Genomic DNA, 16,678 nt, shown 5'->3' on the forward strand with positions numbered 1-16,678 from the left:
CCCATAAAGCCTGGGCACCCGCGTTCCCTGTTCTTGCTCTCCTGCCTGGCTGGAGAGTGCACTGCTGAGTGGTGGTGAGCACAGGCGAGCGGCCGGCCACACCCCTCATCGCCTAGGGGGCGTTCAGTCCCTCCCCACCGCCCTTGCCGTGAGCTGCAGGCTGTATGTAGATGCCCTTTGTCAAGTTGAGGAAGTCCCCTCTAAGCTTGCTGAGAGGGTTTATCATGTTGGATGCTGAATTTTGTGTCTCCATGAATGGAAAAGATGTCAGTGTGGAGGATTACTTAGTGAAATTTTTCAATTTGGAGCCAGCCTTGTATTCCTAGAATAAATTCCTCTTGGTTGCAGTATGTTCTTCCATTTTATGTTGCTGGATCCAACTTGCTAATATTTCGTCAATAATTTTGGTGTCATTGTTCATATTGGTCTGTGGTTCTCTTGTCCTGTCCTTCTCTAGTTTGATTATCAGCATAATGAATGAAATGAGTCAGAAAATGCTCCTTCCTCTTTTGTTTTCTGGAGGAGATGGTGTCAAATTGGCATTCCCTCCTCTCTAGCTGTTTTATAGACACCTGCTGGACACCATCTGCACCTGTAGATTTGGGTCGCTGAGGATTTCTTGTAGTTATAGGGGCCATGGGCTGAACGGTTGTGCCCCACTCCCAACACACACAGTTTGTATGTTGAGACCCTCTTCCCCAGTGTGGTGGTGTTAGGAAGTGGGGCCTTGGGAGGTGATGAGATCATCAGGAAGGGTGGGGCCCCCATGAATGGGACCACTGCCCTCAGAAAAGAGACCCAGAGCGCTCCCTCACTCCTTCCACCACGTGAGGACACAGAAGATGCTGTCTGTGAGCCAGTTACTGGACCCTCGCAGACCCCAGATCTGCCGGCGCCTTCATCTCAGACTCCCCGACCTCCAGAATCACAAGGAGTACAAGCTCGTGTTGATAGGCCAACGCTGTCTGCAGTGTTCTGTGACAGGAGGCCCACGTGCACTAAGACCACAGGAATATCAGCTTATCTGGTTTTTCTTGGGTGAATTGTAGTTTGTGGGTTTTTGTAGGAATTGGTCCTTTATGTCTAAGTTGTGAAATTTATTACAGGAATTGTACTATTCTTTTACTAATTTTATCATCTCACCGAGTCTGTAGTGATTACCCTCTCTTTCCTTCCTGATTTTGGTAATTTGTGTCTTTGCCTTTTTTTTTCCTTTGTCAGCTTTGAAGAGGATTTGCCCATTTGGTCAGTCTTTCAAAGACCTCGCTTTCAGTTTCATTGATTTTTCAGTATTGTTACTCTGTTTTCAGTTTTACTGATTTTTTGCTCATTTCCTTGTTACTTCCTTTGGTCTGCTTACTCTGACTTCCTCTTGCTCTTTTTTTGGTTTCTTAAGCTGGACAGTGAGATTGCTCATTTGAGATCTTTTTTGGTTTTCTAAAATAAACATTTAATGCTATAAATTTCCATCTGAGTACTGCTTTAGCTGCATCCACAAATTTTAGTATGTTGTAGTTTCATTTGTGTTTAGGTGAGAAATTTTTCAAATTTCCTTTAAGATGTTCTCTGTGATTCATACATTATTTAGAAGTGTGTTTTTAATTTCAAAATGTCTGGGGATCTCCCAGGTGGCTTTCTGTTATTGATTTCTGGTTTAATTCCATTACATTTAGGGAACACACTTTGTATAACTTGTTTTTTAATTCAGGATTTGTCTGATGGCCAGTACTGAGCGATCTTAGTAAATGTTCCATGTGCACCTGATAAGAAGGTGTATTCTGTCTGTTAATCAGTGTGTTTAGACCATTTATATTTAATGTAATATTTTAATACGTTTGGAGTTAGGTCTGCCATTTATGATTAGTTTTGCTTGCTCTCTGTGTTTTATTCCTGTTTTCCTCTTTCTACCTCTTTCCAGATTCTTTGAACATTTTTTAGTATCCCATTTTGTTATATCTTAGGGTTTTTTAATTCATTGTATCTCTTTGGACGCTTTTTAAAGTGACTTTTCTAGGGATTGATTACAGTACACACACTTCTCACAGTGCACTTGTATCTGCTGTTTTACCTCTTGGAATGTCAAGATCTTACCGTGACCGGCTTTCCCGCCCACCCGCCTTTGGTGTGGTCGTGCTTGCAGGTCATTTCCTCCACATACACTGAGAACCCCACCATGAAATGTTACAGTTTTTGCTTTGAACTGTCATACGTATTTTAAAGAGCAAAAAAAAAAAGTTCAGGATTTTTACCTAGACGTGTAGAATTCCTGTTGCTTTGTCTTCATTCCTGAAATTCCAAGTTTCCCCCTTTTATCTGCTCCCCAGGTGTTTCTTTCAGAGGACATGTGCTGGTACCAGGTTCTCGGGGTTCCCTCCACGTGGTGACCCCATCTTGCCTTTCACTCCTGAAGGACGCGCCTGCTAATTCTGGGTTAGGGGTTCTGTCAGCATTATGGAAATCAACATTGCTTCTCTACCTCTGGCCTCCATGGCTTCTGATGAGTCATCTACAGTCATTCGGATAATCTGCCCTCAGTGTAAGAGACACAGACCGTGAGAAACTCAGATCGCGGATAATGGTGTTTGTAAGTTAAAAGTGGGGGACAGGAGAGCGGCAGCATCTGGGGACAGGGGACCTGTACACCGATATGCTCTCTGCAGCCAGTTTCAGTGGTAAATACTGTTTCTGGGTGGACGATGACACGCGAAGTCCATGTGGGGCATCAGTGGAGTCTTTCTTGGCAGTTCTACCATCTCTGTCATCCTGGGTTGGCACCTGTTGGCTGTGCTGCTTAATTTTGGATGTTTTCTGTAGGTTTTGAATGCCGTGTTGGGAGATTCTCGATCTTTTTGCTGTGCTGTGGAGAATGTTAATCCCAGTCAGTTGGTTTCAGCAGGTGGACTGAGGGGGCGGTCCCCGTGCCCTCTGAGCTGTGCTTCCACACCTGCTCAGTTTCGGGACCCGTACCACAGTCTCCACGGCCTGTGTGGGTGCCAGGCATGCCCCCTAGAGTCCCCTCTCCTGATCCCCCACAGTTTCTGCTTCCCTGAGGCTCCAGGCCGGAAACCCAGAGCTTTGCTTTCCCTGCTCTGCTGTGTACTTCCACAGCTGCATCAGCATGAAGGCCAGCGCCATGGGGTACAGCTGGGATAGCAACTGCGATTCACCCCAATGTCCTGAGGTCACAGCTCTCGAGAGCTAGGTGCCTGCCCAGCTGCACCTGCACCTCCACGGGGTTGCCAAGGACCTGGAGGAGAAGGGGATGAGAAGAGGAAGAAAGAGGGATTTCTCCTACCTCCTTCTCTCAACTCTGTCTGCATCCAGCGCGGGCTTCAGTGCCTGTCGTCCGGGGCAGGGTGGGGGATGCAGCAGGACCCAAATAAGCAACAGCAACCAACCTTGGCAAACTCAAACTGTAAAGCTCACCCGGTGTGAAAGAGGTAGCCCCAACAGTCCCATAATTGATGCAGGAGTTGGAGCTACAATCAAGAAGCTTCCAAAAAAGACATCTCCAGGCCGGGTGCTTTCACTGGTGAATTGTACCAAATGAAGAACAATTAACACCAGCTCTGTACAAGCTCTTCAAGAAAAGTGAAGAGGGAGCACTTTCGAACTCATTTTATGAAGCAAATATTATCCTAATTTGAAAACCAGTGACAGGACAGAAAATAGGACCTATAGGCATTTATTTTTGTATTCCAGGATTCAAATATCCATTGATGTCATCCACCGCATCAATGTGATCTAATCAACTGATGGAGTAATTTGACAAAACTCAACAGGAAAACTCAGCAAACTAAATAAAGAGGGGGCTCCTTCAGCCTGACAAAGAGCGTCTGCAAGCACCCCCACACCAATCCATGCTTCCCCAAGACCAGAAATAAGGTAGAGGTGGTCTAGCGCCCTGAGTAAGCACGGCGGAAGTCCCAGTCTGGGCCACCAGGGAAGAGCAGGCACAGGGACGCGAGGGGAGGAAGCAGAAGTGTTCCTCTGCAGACGACTCTCTGGGTATAAAACCCCAAGCAAGAAGTAAAACCAAACACGAAGCCTGGTGAAGTGAGTTTGGCACGGATGGTTGTGATCCAGTTGATCTTGCATCCTGCAGGCTTGAACACACTTGATGTGATAAGAGAGTGCGTGTGTGTGCGGGAAGACTACGCGTGTTGTATGTGATACTCCGGCAGCGGACACATGGGCCCTGGAGTCAGAAACATAATGCCATTTCTGTCCATTCTCAACAAATACAATTCCTGGGTGTGAGTCCAGCAAATACATAAAGGACCCTTATGCCGCACGCCACAGAGCAGTGCCCTGACCGGAGTTGTAGCCGGCGGGGAAACGCGATGTGCTCCGGATGAGAAGTCGCACACAGCGCACGTCCGCTCACACAGGCTGGTGCAGGGACTTCCTATGGTTAGGGCAGTGGGGTTGGTGCCACTGGCCCTCTGGTCCCGTCCTCAGGCAGCAGCAGCCTCTCCCTTCGGGGCCGGCCGCTCCATGCGCACTCTCCAGCATGAGCACCTTCACTGAAAGGCAGGCTTGAGTTCACACCTTCATCTTTCCTGGAACTGGAACTCGTGTTTCCAACAGTGTCACACATAGTCACCAAAAACCAATAAGAGCCCCAATGTCCTTTAATGGGTGAGTGGAGAATAGGCGGTCCATCTGCTGGTGGAACACTGCTCCGCGTCAGAGTGACCACCTGCTGACCACCTAGGGGCGGCCCTGCGCTGTGGGAGGAGCCAGTCCCCGAGAGGGCAAGAGTGCTGGTCAAGGAACAGGTGTGGTGGCGGGTGACAGGGGCCGGGGCACAGAGCCTGTGGCGGATAGCTGTCCAGGGTGACAGAGTGGTCCTGAATGTTGGAGGTGGTGGCCTTGCAGAACTGTACACCAAAAAATGTCAGTTTTACGGCACAATTTTTTAAAACTTTAGATAAAAATGGTACCTTGTTATAACGCATGTTCCTTCGCTCACTAACAAGGGAGAATGTGTCCTATCTGCTCCTTCCACTACGGTCTCACCAAGTCCGTGCTCCTTGATTTCCTCCTAATTCAGTTTGTGTAAAAGCTTCTAGTTTTCTTTATGATTAATTTGTGTCAAAATTTTTAACTGTTTTTGGATTCTCTTCTGTTAATTCCATTACTTTAAGCTTAGAAAGTCCTTTTGATAAATAATCATGTTTTCTTATGGGATTTTTTTTTTTTTTTTGGCTTATTTTTCACATTTAAAGATCTACTTGGAACTTACCTTGGTGTGTCGAGTAAGGTCAGGGTCTAAGTTGACCTCTTCCCAAACCATGTACGGAGCAGTCGCCTGCCTCCCATTTATCGGGTAATCATTCCTTGCTTCACACGTTTATGACATGTCTTTATCTTTGTGAGGTTCTGATACCTAACAGGATCCATACTTTGTTTCCTGTTTGTTTGTTTGTTTCATTCGTTTCTACTGTATATTTTTTTATAATTGTAACTTTAAGATATGTTTTAGTATCTGGTATAAAGCAAGGGGTTACTTTTTTGCACTTAGAGACTTTCTTACCTGTTTATTATTCTAAAGGAATTTTAGAATTAGTCTGTCAAGTTCAAAAAACCCGTGGAGGTTTTGGTTGTTATTGAAACTGCATTAAGTTTGTAAATTACTTTGGTAGGCGAGTTTTTAGCTGCACCTCGCTGTCTCTGGGCAGGGAGGGCTCTCGGGGATGGACTTGTGTGGCCCGGCTGCTGGGAGCTGGCACTCCCCTGGACATGCGGCGTCCTTCTGCTTGGCCCCGGGACGCACGGGCCGGCCCTGGCCATCTGCTGCTGGGCTGGGAGGGCGGAAATGCAGGGTCCAGGTCACCTTAATTTTCCAGGTTGGGTCCCGAGTTGCTCTGCTGTGGCTCCCATGCCGGGTCCCAGCCCTCCCCCCTCCTCCCACCCTCTGAACTCTGCTGTGCTGCCCCCGGCACGGCCAGGCACAGAGTTGTCTTTGGTAGGGAGGAGCGGGGAGAAGTCCACTCCATCTTTCTGGGCCAGAAGTCCCCATGAAGCTACTGGAACAGTGACCCTAGGTCTCCCTGATCCCGCGCCCTGAGCAGGCTCTGTGCCCACCTGCTGGACAGCTCACCACCACATGGGGTGGTGTCCGTGTGGCGGAGGGAACAGTCCCTGGTTTGGGGTTCCGTGCTCCATGGCCTCTCGGGCTCTGGGAGCTGCTGTGTGGCTGACTATGTGCCCACCTCCTGGGCGCTGCAGGGCCTACAGATCTCTTGGGTGGACCAGGGGTGCACAGACTTGGGCATGGGAGTGCGGCTCCCCAGATCCATCTGCAGGAGGTTCTTGTTGTTCGTTTAAGTTAAGTTTGGGTCCCAGACAGCAGGGCCTCTTGAGCCGGTGAAGGAAGAACTACTCTGACTTGAGAAATCCAATCCTTGGACTCTGAGTTTTAGAATCAAGCAACACTTGCTTCTGGAAGTCCCCGCTCTGCCGCTCAGCTGTGTGACCTTGGGCAGGTTTCTGCACCTCCCCCGCCCCATCCCCCCCACCCCCGGTGTCAGCTTGGCTCCCTCCCGAGGCCAGTACCTTGGCTGGGGCCGTCGTGGAGGCTGCCTCCTGCACCCACACAATTCCTGTGGGAGCGTGCGGTGTGCGCCTGGTGTGCGGTAATGGTGATGAAGGCCGTTATCATCAGCCCCATTGATCTGGACCCCTGCACGGGAGCCTGTCTGTCAAGGCAAGACCATCCGGGGTGTAGAAGCGTCCTGTAGCCCGGCAGCTCCACCCCCGACCCCGTCCCACATGCAGACTGCCAGTGTGAACTGAGGCATCCGCCTTCGCTCAAAGGCAAGAGCCTGGGCCTCGTGCCCTAGGGCAGGCAGAGTGGGCAGAGAAAACCCTGGAAGGCTCGGCCTCGGTGGAGGTCACCAGGTGGACCGAGGGTCAGAGGGACACCTAACAGCTGGGTGGTCTGGGCAGAGTATGCCCTTTCTCTGCCCCTTGGCTCCCCTCCTGTGAGCTGAGGCCCTGAGCTGGGGGGCGGTCGGCAGATGGTGTCCGCACAGACTCCCGAGAATCAGAGCAAGGGCGCGTGGGCATGAGGCAGCTTACCAGAGCTGCTGGAACCGACCTGTCTCAGGGCAGGAGTGGTGGGAGCAGCAGGGAATGGCACGGCCACGTCGGTGGGGGGGCCTGTGGTTTCCTACAAAACCAGCCACGCTCTTGCCATGCAGTCCAGTGGACGTGCTCCTCGGCATTTACCCCCAGGACGTGAGAACGTAGGTCCCCGTCACACCTGCGCACGGATGTTTATGGCAGCTTTATCCACAGCTGCCCAAACTGGAAGCGACCAGGGTGCCCTGGAGTCGGGGATGGACGCACACGCCGTGGGCCGTGCAGACGGTGGACTGTGACTCGAGTTCTACAGAGGAGTGAGCTCTGAAGCCGTGGAGGAACCCGACACGTGTGTTCCCGAGCCGGCTCCGGACTGTGGGATTCCAGCCGTGGGGCGTTCCCGAAAAGGCAGGACTGCGGGGGCGGTAAACGGTGGGCGGGTGCTGGGGCTGGAGAGGGGTGCAGAGGCGGGTCACAGGGCGTTGAATACCCTGTATGATTATAATGGTACATTCATCCAAACCCACGGAATGTCCACCACCCAGAGTGACCCTCCTGTGAACTGTGTGATGATGTGTCAGCGTGGGATCACCGATTGTGACAAATGCGCCGTCTGGGGGATGTCAGTGTGGGGGGACTGTGTCGTGTGTCCACATAAGGAAAATCTCTGTACCTTCCGCTTAGTTTTGCTGTGACCCTGTAACTGTTCGAATAGTCTTTAAAAAAAATAAATTCCCGGGGCGCCTGGGGGCCTCAGTCGTTAAGCGTCTGCCTTCGGCTCAGGTCATGGTCCCAGGGTCCTGGGATTGAGCCCCGCATCGGGCTCCCTGCTCAGCGGGAAGCCTGCTTCTCTCTCTCTCCCACTCCCCCTGCTTGTGTTCCCTCTCTCGCTGTGTCTCTGTCAAATAAATAAATAAAATCTTTAAAAAAAATAAAAAAATAATCTCCCAATCTTTACCTGTTTAAAGCATACAGTGGTTTCTAGTAAATATGCAAGGCTTGCGGCCGTCACAACGATGAGCCTTTCCATCACCCCCAAAGGGTCCCTGCTGCCCACTGAGGGCCCGGGTCCGCTCCCGCACTCAGCCATGGGGTCAGAGTCCATGTCCTGCCTCTGGTGACATGTCTCCCTCCTGCCACCTGCCAGAACGTGTTGAGGTCCGTTGTGTGCGTTACCAAGTAACATTCATGGTTGGACCTCGCTTTGTTTGGGCTTTCGTCAGCTGGCGGATGCGGGGGGTATGGATGCTTCTTGGCTCGTAGGAATGTTGCTGCCGAGGACGTGGCACCATGAGGCTCTGTGTGCGCATAGCCTTGCACGGGGTCGGAGTGGAATCGGGGTCCCTGGTTCTTGGGGTGTGATGGGGGCTGGGTTACATTTGACCTTTAAGCAGCTGCCAAGTTGTTTTCCAGAGTGGCGGCAGCATCTCAGGGTCCCGCGTGCCCCTGCTGCTGCTGATTCCCTGGCCTCCAGGGCGCGGCCATCCGCTGTGGTTGGGTCTCCCCAACGGCGAGCAGCGTCAGGCACGTTCCCACAGCTCATGAGCCGTTCACACATCTGCTCCGGTAAAGGGTCTCTGTTAGTCTTCAGCCCGGTTTTAGAGTATTTGTTTTCTTGTGATCATTTTCTTCATGCTGCCTTTCAATAAGCGAAAGTTTTAAATTTTGATGAAGTCGAATCTACTCGTTTTTCCTTCTGTGCTTAGTTCTTTGTCTAAGAAATGTTGGCTTGCCCCGGCGTTGCCATCTCCCGGTTTCTTCTAGAAACTTTTCGGCCCGTGGTCTGTATCAAACTAACTTTTGTATGTGGTGTGAAGGAGGGTTCAACATTCATTTGTTCCTATGTAGAGGTCCAGTTGTTCTGAAGACACCACCTATCTCTGACCCATCTTGCTAAGGACTGTAGGAGGTCCACCGGGAGAAGTGCAGATGCTCATGGCTGTGGCTCAGAGCACTGGCGGCTGGATGCTGGGGTGCTGCGTGTGGCTCCTGGGGAAGGAGCTGGGGGGCCGCTCGTGCTGCTGGTGGTGCACGCTGCCCCTGAGGGCTCGCTGCACAACCAACATGAACGCTACTTGTGCTTCTCGCCTTTTCTGTGAAAGCGAGAAAACCCTCTGGGTTTCTTTCAGCTAGCGCAGACAGGACCTCTTCTCACAGGCCGTTTGCTAAAGCGGAGTGGCAGCACACAGACTGCAGGTCAGTCTCTGTGCTCTGGATGACCCCAGCCCAAACTTACCGTTTGCGTTCCCGTGTCCATTTCTGCATTGGCTTGCTGGCGTCGTCCCTGCTTTTCTGAACAGTTCAAGCTGCCTCCTGCCTCAGGCCCTTTACACGGGCCGCCTCCTGCCCGCCTTGTGCTCAGCTTGTGCCCTGGCTCCCTGGAGGTCTGCTGTGACCAGGGCCGTACTGCGGCCCCCTGTCAGCCCTGCCTTCTGGTGCTCCATAGTGCTTACCAGCTCTGGAGACCACCCCGCCCTGCTGATGTGTGTTTTTATCTGTGTCCCGTATGGGAATGTAAGTGCCTTAGACCTGGGATTTTTATGTGTGTCCATGCTGTGTGCCCTAAGCGTAGAATGATGCCAGGCATGCAATTCACTCTTGTCACATCCTTGTTGGGTGAGTAACTCACCAGCCCTTCTAATGTCCCTGTCCCTGGGGCCGCTCACTGTGAGGGCTCAGTCCTGCCGCTGCTGTCGAGGGGCAGGGAGATTGTACTCAGACAGGCCTCTGTGGCGGCCACCCACACCCCTGGGTGCCCGCGGCCGCCATGGTGGTCACCTGCTCCCACAGAGGTCTCATCGGGCAGCACTGGGGGTCAGAAGTCTCACATCAGGAGGCTGACAGCAAGGTGTTGGCAGGACTGCATCCCCCGGAGGCTCTGGGGGGTCCTGTCCCATTGCAGTTTCTGGCTGCTGGAGGCGGCTGCTTTCTGTGGCCCCAGCCCCTCCCTGACCCATGCCAATGGTGCGTCGTCTTCAGACCCGCACCCTCCCATCTCCTCTGCTCGTAGAAGCCGCATGAGGACCCTGGGCCCCTGGACCATCTCCACCTTCTTAATTCACTCCTGTCTGCAGAGCCCTTCTGCTGATGAGCAGACAGTCCTGGTTTTGGGTATCGGGCACTGACACCTCCCCACAGCCTCTGTCTTAGTCACCCATCTGTTGACCTTTGGGAAAACATCCTCTCTCTGACTTCACAAGGTCATTAGGACTCGGGGGCGTAGAGGTGTCAGCAGCCTGTAGCTGGCCCTGGACAGAGGCCGTGGACCCCCCAGGCGGACGGCGTGGGGGGCCAGCCTGCTGTGGGGTCCCGGGAGCGTCTCTGCTTGCCCGCCATGGCGTCTGAGGCTGGCACGTGTTGTAGTCCCATGCGATCAGGCCGGGGTGGGCTGGAGGCAGAGGCCGGCAGGACGGGCAGGAGGGGCTCCCGCGGCCGGACCGGGGAAGGGTGGGCACTCGTTCCGAGTTCCCATGCTGGGAGCGTGCTGTGCGCCGCAGCTGTTGTCCGGGAGAGCCCTGCTCCCCGCCGCGCCCAGCAGAGTTGAGCCGGGATGGACTCTGGTCCTGGCAGCTTCTCTGCCCGCTGCATGCGCTCGGCCAGGTCCCTTCACCTCCCCGAGCCTCGCCTGGCATTCGGCAGCTCCGTTGCAGAGGCCACTCGGCCTGCACACGGGCAGCTGCTTGTCACGGACGGGGTTGTGGGCACTGGGAGGAGCAGCCTGTCTCCGCGGTGGAGCCCCCGGCCCGCTGACCCCCCAGGCAGGCCCCCAGACCCCAGGGCTGCCGTCTGTCCCTGAGCACAAGGTGCCTGCCGCCCGAGAGCGCTGCTTCCCTCTCGGGGCTGTGCGTCCAGCACACTCCTCACCCCACGCCCCACCTTCCGGGGAGCCTGGCCCTCAGGGCAGCCTGCGTCCTTGCCCCTCTGGATCCCCGGAGGGCTAACTCACTGCCCCCCCTGCCCACCGTCTGTCTGCCCCGCCTTCCCTCCTCCAGACTCTCGGGTCTGTGGGCGGCTGCAGCCGCGGAGCCGGTTCTCCGTCCAGTTCCTTCATCCGCCTGGCCGCGTGCATTAGCAGGTTTTAATAGACTGCCACATCTCAAAAGCAGGGAGAGAAAGAAAGATTTAAAATCTTGTCCTGCCCAAAGCAGACAGATTGACTCGAAAATGACTCCGTCAATAAAAGATGAGCTCTGGGAGGCTCTTCCCTCTTCTGAGAGGAAGCGCACCTTCCAGGGACTCGGCTGCCGGGAGCCCACTGTTGGAAATGAATAATGCACACACCGTGCAGAACGGAGTAGGAGCGAGCCTGCCGCGGCTGCCGACTTCTTGCCTCCTCCCGCGGGCCCTCCCGCCTGGTGGCCCCAGGCCACCGCTGCTCCATGAGCCCAACAGGCCACCTGCCTGGGCGTGTGTGGAAAGAAGTTGTTGGAAACTTGTTAAGCAGTGGTGTTCTCTGGTTTACATCTCATGGGGTTTGTGATGGGTGTACCTATTGTGTGCATCTCTCCTCTGGATGGTTTCTGGCTCCAGCGGGTGTGTGTGAGCGCATGTACGTGCATGCATGTGTGCACGTGTGTGAGCGCCTGTGTGCGTGTGCATGCGTGAGTGTGTGATGCCTCAGGCAGTTTGCTTCCAACTGTCTGACCCCCAGGTCCCCACCCCTGAAATGGAGATTCGGTGATGCTCCTTAGGTGTTCACGTAGCTTAAGATGAGCCGGTGGGCATGCAGCGTGGTCGGTCTCTACAGGGTGCACATTTCCTGGCCCTCGTGGAGCCCAGGACCCTGCCCTGATGGGGTATGTGCTTTAGTTGGGAAGAAATGTACCCTAAACAACCAAACAAGTGAAACAAAGTCAGAGGATTGTGAGCTTGTGCAGGGACGCTGGGATCCCGGAGGGGCCCCTGCCGGTGGCATGGCTGGGAAGGCTCGAACGAGCAACTGAGACCAGACTTTGTACCTGAGGTGGCACCTCGTGTCCAGGGCTGCTTCCTCATAGCAGCACTGGTGCTGCCTGGTGGGCTTTGGGGGATCCATCCCGCCCCGAAGTCCTGGCTTGAATGTCCGGCTTCTTTGCTCCCTGGCCGGGTGACAGTGAACAAGGCACCGACCTTCCCTGGGCCTGACCCCACATCTGTCAGCTGCCCGGACAAGGGGCCGGCCATGGCCTTCCACCAAGGCTCAGCTGGTTGTCCACTCCCGAAAGAGGCAGCGGGGTGGGGAGCCTGGCATCCAGTGGGGCGGGGGGGGGCATCCTCTGGGGCTTCAACTGTTCTCTGTTCTCCGTGGTGGGGGAGGGAGCCTTCCCAGGAATATGATATCACATGAGCTCCCGCCTGTCACCCCGGGACACTCCCACCCCGTAATCTGGTGGGCTGTAATTGCTGGTGTCTTTTCAGATCATTTTTGTGCAAGGTGACAAGCTGCTTGTGGAGTGAGCCGTTAATCACACAGAGATGCCCCTGTTTGAAGGCTGGCATCGAGCTTACCCAGGGCGGGCGTCTGCCAGGCAGCCGGCAGTGGGCACACACGCTGCTCATCTGCATATAATTCCAGGGCGAATGTCTTCTCTCTTGTGTAAAACGTGCAATTTCCGGCCCAGCAGGGGAACATGGGCTCATAATGGAGAGACCTTGTCCCAGGGGCCCTCCGGCTGCAGGCGGCTCAAACAAAACATTCCCTAGGAACGCAAAAGGCTGTGTCTAGTGGGTGGTAGGGGCCTGTCCACCGGTCCCTGAGGCCCGCAGTGGGGGTCGGCAGTGTCTGCCGTGGCCTTCCGTGGGAAGGCCTCCCTGAGTGCTGTGCAGGGAAGGCGGTGGGCGCCTGGAGCCCCCCAGTGGGCACGGGCACAGGCACACATGCATCTCCAGGCTCCCTCCCGGCCCCACTCCTGGGATTTGGATTTGGGATGGGAAGGCAGCCTCCAAAAGGAGCCCATCAGAGGGAAGCACGTGCCGCGTCAGGTGGCCCTGCTGCTTTTGCACACACGTCCCCAGGGCTCAGCACCCACAGAAGGCCTGCCTGAGGCAGTGGTCCAGCCAGCAGGCATGTCTCCTCCCCGCTGCTCACGGTCGGCCAGGCCCAGGACCCAGACCCACAGTTACAGCCCCTGTGGTATTCGCTCCCACGGTTCCTAATAAAATTGCATACATATTTGATGCTTAATTATTAAACATTTAAAAATGTAAAACTGAAATAGTTAGAAGTTACGAGACCTGAATAATTTGGCCCTGAACAGAGCCATCACCACCCCCCACACCCCCTTTCTCTTGCACCTGCCGGGGAGGCCCAGGCCCAGGGGCGCTTCCCACGGGGACACCTTAGGCCCAGCCAGGCTCCTAGGCCCCTGGCCTGGTCCTGTGTGGTGGGGAGTGTGGACCGGGCACCTGCTGCACCGCCCTGGGGCAGCTAGCCTCTCAAGGTGCATGGGCGCAAGCTGCTCTTTTATCTGAGGTCAGGCCCCTGCGTTGCCCTGACACTTAGCCGTCCCCGGGACACACCTCCTTACAGAGGCGGGTCCCCTCCCTGGTCTTTGTTCAGCTGCAGGGACCAACTCAGAACACGTTTGCTTTCATCCACGCGCCCTTCAGATATGTAGGGACGCATTTGGTGCCCCAGCTTCCCCAGACCCAGCACATCCACCTCAAACAGCTGCTCCCGTGTGGCCTCGTGGTGTGGCACCACGGCTTGGTTCCACGGGCGTGACCACTGGACCCCCCCCGCCCCCCGCCGTGTGTCCTCCCGACACTGAGCAGGCGTTTCCCTCAGCTCCGTCACCAGCTTCTTGAACCCAAGAAAGCAAACACCCAACTCAGGACCTTGATCCGTCAGACCGCGGCTCTCCCAGAGCCTGTTCATGGTGGAGGATGGCACTGCCCTTGCCTCATGCCCACCGCCAAGACTGGAGCCGGGTGTGCCTCCTGGACCTTGGGAGGACTCACGAGCCATGGGCCGAGGGTGGCCAGAGCACCAGCTGGCCTTCTAGAACATCTGGGCCCAGCTGCCGGTGTCCTGGGGGACCCGTTGGGGTGCTGTGCGCTGTCTGTCCTGACCCTCTTGCCCTGCAGGGCCTTGCCCGGGCACCGGACCATTTAGTTAGGCCCGAGATAGTGGACAGGTCAGCTGCGGCCAGCACTGCTGGGTGCACAGCGGGCCCACCCCTTTTCTGGGCTCAGCCTCCCCACCAGGGAGCCAGGCAGTCAGTCAGGCTCCACACGGGCGGGCCGGGGAGACAGGCCCCGCATCGGAGCTCAGTGAGCGTGGGGGTGGGGGGGTGGGTAGGCGATCAGCAGCCCTGCCGTCGCCATCCACTGCCGTGGACCGCGAGGGCGCGCCAGCCGCCGTCCCTGCCCCGTAGACCCCTCCAGGCTGCGGAGTGCAGTGCCGGGGACGCCCAGGGATGAGGGGCACGGTACCCGCGGTCCAGGGCACACACGCCAGCCTCACGGCCTGGGGCAGAGCGGGAAGCCGGTTGTCCAGCCTCTTGGAAAAGTGGGGGACATGCCACCCTGCCCTGGCCCCTGGGCCTTACCCCGCCGCCTCCCTCCTGGCAGGCCGGTCTCGAAGCCTCCCTCACTGCCTTTCCCACGCTGCCCTCGGAGTGGCCCTGACCTGTGCCGGGTTTAGAAACCGCTGCCAGGCACAGCCCGGGCTCAGAGGGCTTCTGTTGCTAATGGTGAAATATTAGTGCTATTTGTTGTGTTTAAGCCTGAGAATCTTAGCATTGGCTGAGTGTTTTATTCATTTTTCAAAAAGAAAAATGACTCTGTCCTGGGTCCCCAAAGGTAAATTTCAAACGCTGCTTCCAGCTCCTAAACAAAGCACCACTGCAGGAGCCGGGCCTGCCTGCCTTTGGTGGCTCGGCCGGCAGCAGCCTGGCCCCCCGGTCCCTGGTCCCCGGCCGGCTTCCCTGCCCTGTGCGCCCCACCCTGGGCCCGGCCCTTCTCCCCTCCTCTCCACTGCCCTCCCCAGCGGCCCTGTCCGCATCCAGGCAGGCGGCCGGCTGGTGGGCCTCCCCGCTGGGCCTGGTCTGTTGGACGCGGGGACGCACGGCCCCAGCCCTCTTCCGGGGAGCCTGAGCGCAGGGCGGATGTGAAGGCCGCTTCAGACCCCACCGGCTCACTGGCGCAGTTTGACTTCCTCCCGCTGAGCCTGTGCTCCTGCCCGCCTCCCTGCACAGGTGTGGACCACAGACGTGGGTCCCAGCCCGCACCTTACTGCTTGGCTTCTCAGGAAGCAAGCTGATGGCACGGGGACGGGGGCCCTCCAGCCCTTCCCCCCGCCCCCGGGCGTGGGCCTGGCCTGGGGGGGGAGGGGCCAGGTATCAGCATCTGCCTCAGCAGCCCCGAGGGGCGACGCCATCACCTGGGGGGCAGGAAGGAGACGTGTGCCTCGGCTCCAGTCGGCCTCGCTGCCACCCAAGGTGGGGAGGCCCTGCTCCCCCAGGTCTGCCGAGCCGCGTTCCTCTGTGTTCCGTCTGCGCACATCTTGCCCACCCCCCTCGTCCCCCACGGCGGTTGCGGTAGGGAGCAAGGACAAACACATGTGTTCCATCCGCCGTGTCCACAGGGGAGCCCCGTGTGTGTGTTACCTTTGTTTACACTGATTTTTTAGGGGGTTATGATTTAGGATTATGCAGAAATGGCATTTTCTGTACTCCTGGCTCCTTGAGGTGCCCTAAGGATGGAATGGGACGAAAGGACCTAGTCCTCAGCTGTTCTGAGCTTAGAGTCTGCTGGAAAAATAACTGTGACACAAGGAGCTTTTAAAAATGCTCTGTTGTGTTACAGTGGACAGTGTCACGTACCCTGAGAACCTACGACAGGAGACAGGATGCATTCCAGAGACAGGGTTTTGAAGCTGAGGTGACTGGGAGTCAGCTGGGAACCAGGGGGAGCTGCTCCAGGCATGTGCAAAGGCCCTGAGGTGAGGAGGAGGGTGGTGCTTCATTCAGGGCGTGAAATAAAGCTAGTCAGGTGCCACTGGAGAGTCCGCAGCCTGGGCTGCTCGGCAAAGGCCTGATGGCCGCAGGAGAGCATTGTGGGGTTTTTTTTGTTAAGATTTTATTTGTTCTATGAGGGAGAGAGAGAGAAAGGGAGTGCTCAAGTGGGGGAGGGGCAGAGGGAGAGGGAGAATCTCAAGCTAACTCCGTGCTGAGTGGAGAGCCCAACACAGGGGCTTGATCCCATGGCCCTGAGATCGTGACCTGAGCTGAAATCAAGAGTCAGATGCTCAACTGACTGAGCGACCTGGGCGCCCCAGGAGAGGGTTTTAACCCAGACCACGTCTTCCCTTCAGAGCTCAGAATTTTGTGCAGAGGGCCTGACCCGGCCTCCAAGGCCACCCTGAGCTGACTGGTGGGAGGCCCAGGGCCCCAGCAACCTCGCATCCCGGTCCCAGCTCTGCCCCGTGTGGGGCTCCACCTCTCCCCCTCCAGCTGCTTCCGCTGTGAAGGGGCTGACTTCCCACAGGGCGGCCGGGATGGTGGCCATCAGACGGCCCCTGCTCTGCTGTCGGAGTTGTCTGGACTGAGATGTGGGTCAGGGGAGCCCATTAATGGGGAGCCGTTGCCTTGAGAGGTCCCGGGATGGA

At 56.0% G+C, this 16,678-nt stretch overlaps 1 protein-coding gene across 7 annotated transcripts in view; it reads left to right on the forward strand.

Annotated features, from left to right (window-relative positions):
* Positions 1 to 16,678, forward strand: part of MAD1L1 (mitotic arrest deficient 1 like 1) — a 318,559-nt gene that overhangs the window by 255,366 nt on the left and 46,515 nt on the right. For 2 of the 7 annotated variants that reach the window (XM_028091878.2, XM_028091880.2), the window contains one exon: positions 7,306 to 7,987. The exons of the other annotated variants lie outside the window; for them this stretch is intronic. In XM_028091878.2, coding sequence (XP_027947679.1) covers positions 7,306 to 7,388 — 83 coding nt within the window. In that variant the 3' untranslated portion in view covers positions 7,389 to 7,987. Of the gene's footprint in view, positions 1 to 7,305; positions 7,988 to 16,678 lie in introns of those variants that run through there. 7 annotated transcript variants of the gene reach the window in all.

The sequence above is a fragment of the Eumetopias jubatus genome, unplaced genomic scaffold (genome assembly GCF_037043125.1).
Source record: "Eumetopias jubatus isolate StellerSeaLion01/CBP00866 unplaced genomic scaffold, mEumJub1_p1.0 scaffold_12, whole genome shotgun sequence".
Taxonomy (NCBI): Eukaryota; Metazoa; Chordata; class Mammalia; order Carnivora; family Otariidae; genus Eumetopias; species Eumetopias jubatus.